Here is a 4,303-nt window from a genome sequence, read left to right as displayed (position 1 = left end):
TGGAAAGGTTCTAGGGGCCAGATCTTGAATGGTCTTCGGAACGATGTTAATGGGTTTAAAATTTATCCTCAGGCAGATTCTGGTGTCTTCAAAGGTTTTAAACAGAGGGGTAATTATATAGCTTTATTTTGGAAAGACCATTCTGGTTGCAGTATGGGGAATCTGAAGGGACAAGGCCAGGGACAAAGGATCAGTTAAGAAGTTGCTGGAATTACATTGGCAAGAGATGATGGTGGCAAAATCTATGGTTGTAGACATAAGGAAGAAGGGAAGTGAGATTAGAGAGATAATGAGGAATTTGAATCAGTAATACTTTTTGATTGATTGAAAGTTTGAGGGAGGAAGAAGGACTAAAGAGTTGAGGAGAAACTGTGGATTTCTAGCCTCAACAAGAGGGTATTGGAGATGGGGAGGGAGCAGGTTCCTGAGGGAGGGGAAATTCACTTTGGGAGGTTTGAGCAGATGATGGGATATCCAAGTTCAATAGGAGTACAATATGAGGGTCTGGAAATATCACTGAAACAAGGGGAGTGAATAAATTTGCCTAGAGAGAGCAGGTATAATGAAGAGAGCAGGGGAGATGAGAGGAGAGAGCCCAGGGAAGAACCCTGAGAGGCACTGATATCTCAGTGATTTAAAGTAAGTTGGGCTTACAAAGGAACCTGATACAGAGGTAGCTACAGAGTTAAGAAGAAACCTAAGAGCACGTAATGTGGTGGAAACCAAGGAAAACCAAGAAAAGAAAGAATTTCAAATGAGAAATAGTGGTGGATTTTGTCAAATGACACCAAGAATTTAAGCAAGATAAAGTCTTAAAAAGGGAGATGTTTAATGAACTTGGTGCCAGCAATGTCAGGGGAGTGACTAGGATTGGAAAACCACATTACACTGTTGAGAAGCACATGGAAGGTGAGGATTAGAAATTTGGCTGTGAAAGAAGAAAAATGCTAGAGCAATAAATGAAGACAAAATGGAGTTGGGGACTGGGATAAACCTGTGGAGTATAGCAATCTACTGAGGATGCAGCACTGCTCCTAACCAATGTTGCAAGTCCTTCAGTAGCTACTATGTACCTAAATCTTGTATTGTGTCCAATTTTTTTCTGGTTCTGATAATGTTTCCTTGCTTTTGTTCTGAGCATTTTAAAGGCTTTTTTTTAAAATTTAACATCTCTATTGGAGTATAATTACTTTACAATGTTGTGTTAATTTCTGCTGTATAACAAAGTGAATCAGCTATATGTATACATATATCCCTATATCCCCTCCCTCTTGCACCTCCCTCCCACTCTCTCTATCCCACTCCTCTAGGTGGACACAAAGCACTGAGCTGATCTCCCTGTGCTATGCAACTTCTTCCCACTAGCTATCTATTTTGCATTTGGTAGTGTATATATGTCAATGCTATTCTCTTACTTTGTCCCAGCTTACCCTTCCCCCTCCCTGTGTCCTCAAGTCCATTCTCTACATCTGGGTCTTTATTCCTGTCATGCCCTTAGGATCTTCAGAACCATTTTTTTTTTTTTTTTTTACATTCCATATATATGTGTTAGCATCCGGTATTTGTTTTTCTCTTTCTGACTTAACTTCACTCTGTATGACAGACTCTAGGTCCATTCATCTAACTACAAATAACTCAATTTTGTTTCTTTTTATGGCTAAGTAATATTCCATTGTATATATGTGCCAAATCTTCTTTATCCATTCATCTGTCAGTGGACACTTAGGTTGCTTCCATGCCCTGGCTATTGTAAATAGTGCTGCAATGAACATTGTGGTATGTGTCTTTTTTTGAATTATGGTTTCTCAGGGTATATGTCCAGTAGTAGTATTGCTGGGTTATATGGTAGGTCTATTTTTAGTTTTTTAAGGAACCTCCATTCTGTTTTCCATGGTGGTTTTATCAATTTATATTCCCACCAACAGGGCAGGAGGGTTCCTTTTTCACCACACCCTTTCCAGCATTTATTGTTTCTAGATTTTTGGATAATGGCCATTCTGACTGGCGTGAGGTGATACCTCATTGTAGTTTTGATTTGCATTTCTCTAATAATTAGTGATGTTGAGTATCTTTTCATGTGCCTCTTGGTTATCTGTATGTCTTCCCTGGTTAAATGTCTATTTAGGTCTTCCACCCATTTTTTAACTGGATTGTTTGTTTTTTAGATATTGAGCTCCATGAGCCATATGTATATTTTAGAAATGAATCCCTTGTCAGTTGCATCATTTGCAAACATTTTCTCCCATTCTGAGGGTTGTCTTTTTATCTTGTTTATGGTTTCCTTTGCTGTGCAAGAGCTTTTATTTATTTTATTTATTTATTTATTTTGAAAAGTTAAAAATTCCTTAATTTTTTATTCCTGGTACCACTACCACAATTTACAGGGCAATATACCTGATGTAATGAAAAGAAAAAGAAAAAGACAAAGCTACAACAGATAAAAGACCTCAGGAATATACATCTAATTGACACTACATTGCATTAATCAATAGCTGCACATTTTGCAAACTGTGGCTATGACAGTCCTGAACAAGAAGGGTTTCCTGTTTAAGCTGCAGTAACTTTTCTGACTATGGATCATCGTTCCTTCTGTGGCAGATTTTTACAGTTCCTCTAATGCATTTGGGACGACTGTCTCAAAGTAACCTGCAGCTTTCCTGACAACTCCTCACTCTCTCTCCTGCTAAGAACTGTAGCCCTTTTCTTCTGAGTTTTTAGAACCTTCTGCTACCATATCCACAACTTCCACCACCAGATCCATAACCACCACCATAGGGACTTCCCAAGCTTCTTCCACCAAAACTGCCCCCCTTCATGGGTCCATAATTTGATTGCTGTTGCCCACTATAATTTCCAAAATCATTATAGCTCCCACCACCACCATAGTTACCTCCAAAATTTCCTCCTTCATTGTAACCATCATATCCTCCACCACCGCCACCATATCCAGCACCTTGGTTTCCATATCCTGGTCCACCACCACCATAGCCTCCTCTACTACTGTAACCAGGACCACCGCCATAGTTACCACCGTTGCCTCCAAATCCAATATATCCACCATCACCTCCTCCATAACTACCTCTTCTGCCACCACCTCCACCACCATAGCCTCCTCTTCCACCAAAGTTTCCACCACAGCCAAAGTTACCTCCACCACCTCCAAAGTTTCCTCCACGACCCATAAAGTTGCCAGATCCACCTCCACGACCTCTTTGTGATCCAGCAGATTGCATTTCTTGTTTAGAAAGGGCCTTTTTCACTTCACAATTATGCCCATTAATAGTGTGGTATTTCTGAACAACAATTTTATCAACGGTATCATGATCATCAAAAGTTACAAAAGCAAATCCTCTCTTTTTTCCACTCTGCCTGTCTTCCATAACTTCTATGGTTTCAATATTGCCATACTTTTCAAAGTAGTCTCTCAAATTATATTCTTCTGTATCTTCTTTAATACCACCAACAAAAATTTTCTTCACTGTTAGATGGGCACCAGGCTTTACAGAATCCTCTCTAGAAACAGCTCTCTTTGGTTCCACTACACGCCCATCAACCTTGTGTGGTTGAGCACATATTGCTGCATCCACCTCTTCAACACAAGAGTAAGTAACAAAACCAAAGCCCCTGGAACGTTTTGTTTGGGGGTCTCTCATCACCACACAATCTGTAAGTGTGCCCCATTTCTGAAAATGTTCTCTTAAGCTATCATCTGTAGTTTCAAAGCTCAGACCACCAATAAACAGTTTTCTCAACTGTTCTGGTTCCTTTGGATCATGGCCCTCCTCCCCACCGCGGTGGCGGCGACGGCTGGAGTCAGGCTGGGGGCGGCCGGGTGGCAGTTTTACCTCCATTTTGAGACCAGACTCGCCTCTTCCAACTCGAGTTCAATATGGGACCACAAGAGCTTTTAAATTTAATTAAGTCCCATTTGTTTATTTTTGTTTTTATTTCCATTAGTCTAGCAGGTGAGTCAAAAAATATCTTGCTGTAGTTTATGTCAAACAGTGTTTTTCCTGTTCTCCTCTAAGAGTTTTATGGTGTCTGGTCTTACATTTAAGTCTTTAATCCATTTGGAGTTTATTTTTGTGTATGGTGTTAGGGAGTGTTCTAATTTCATTATTTTATATGTAGCTGTCCAGTTTTCCCAGCACCACTTATTGAAGAGACTGTCTTTTCTCCATTGCATGTTCTTGCCTCCTTTGGCATAATTTAGGCACCCATATGTGCATGAGTTTATCTCTGGGCATCCTATCCTGTACATTGACCTATATTTCTGTTTTTGTGGCAGTATCATACTGTCTTG

The 4,303-nt window shown here is 40.0% G+C and overlaps 1 protein-coding gene across 2 annotated transcripts; it reads right to left on the bottom strand.

Annotated features, from left to right (window-relative positions):
• Positions 1 to 2,318: 2,318 nt before the first annotated feature.
• LOC307048240 (heterogeneous nuclear ribonucleoprotein A3-like) lies at positions 2,319 to 3,851 on the bottom strand (the record flags this gene model as incomplete). Of its 2 annotated transcripts, XM_079697251.1 has the most annotated exons (2): positions 2,319 to 2,890; positions 3,032 to 3,851. In XM_079697251.1, the coding sequence occupies 2 exons, from the start codon at positions 3,849 to 3,851 to the stop codon at positions 2,715 to 2,717; spliced, it is 996 nt and encodes a 331-aa protein (XP_079553377.1). In that variant the 3' UTR covers positions 2,319 to 2,714. The 2 variants fall into 2 exon arrangements, with proteins under 2 accessions (XP_079553377.1, XP_079553376.1); XM_079697250.1 differs by having other exon boundaries at positions 2,319 to 3,851.
• Positions 3,852 to 4,303: the final 452 nt, after the last annotated feature.

This window comes from Hyperoodon ampullatus, assembly GCF_949752795.1.
Source record: "Hyperoodon ampullatus genome assembly, chromosome: 2".
NCBI classification, from domain to species: Eukaryota; Metazoa; Chordata; class Mammalia; order Artiodactyla; family Ziphiidae; genus Hyperoodon; species Hyperoodon ampullatus.
This window is presented reverse-complemented; position numbering and strand designations above follow the sequence as displayed.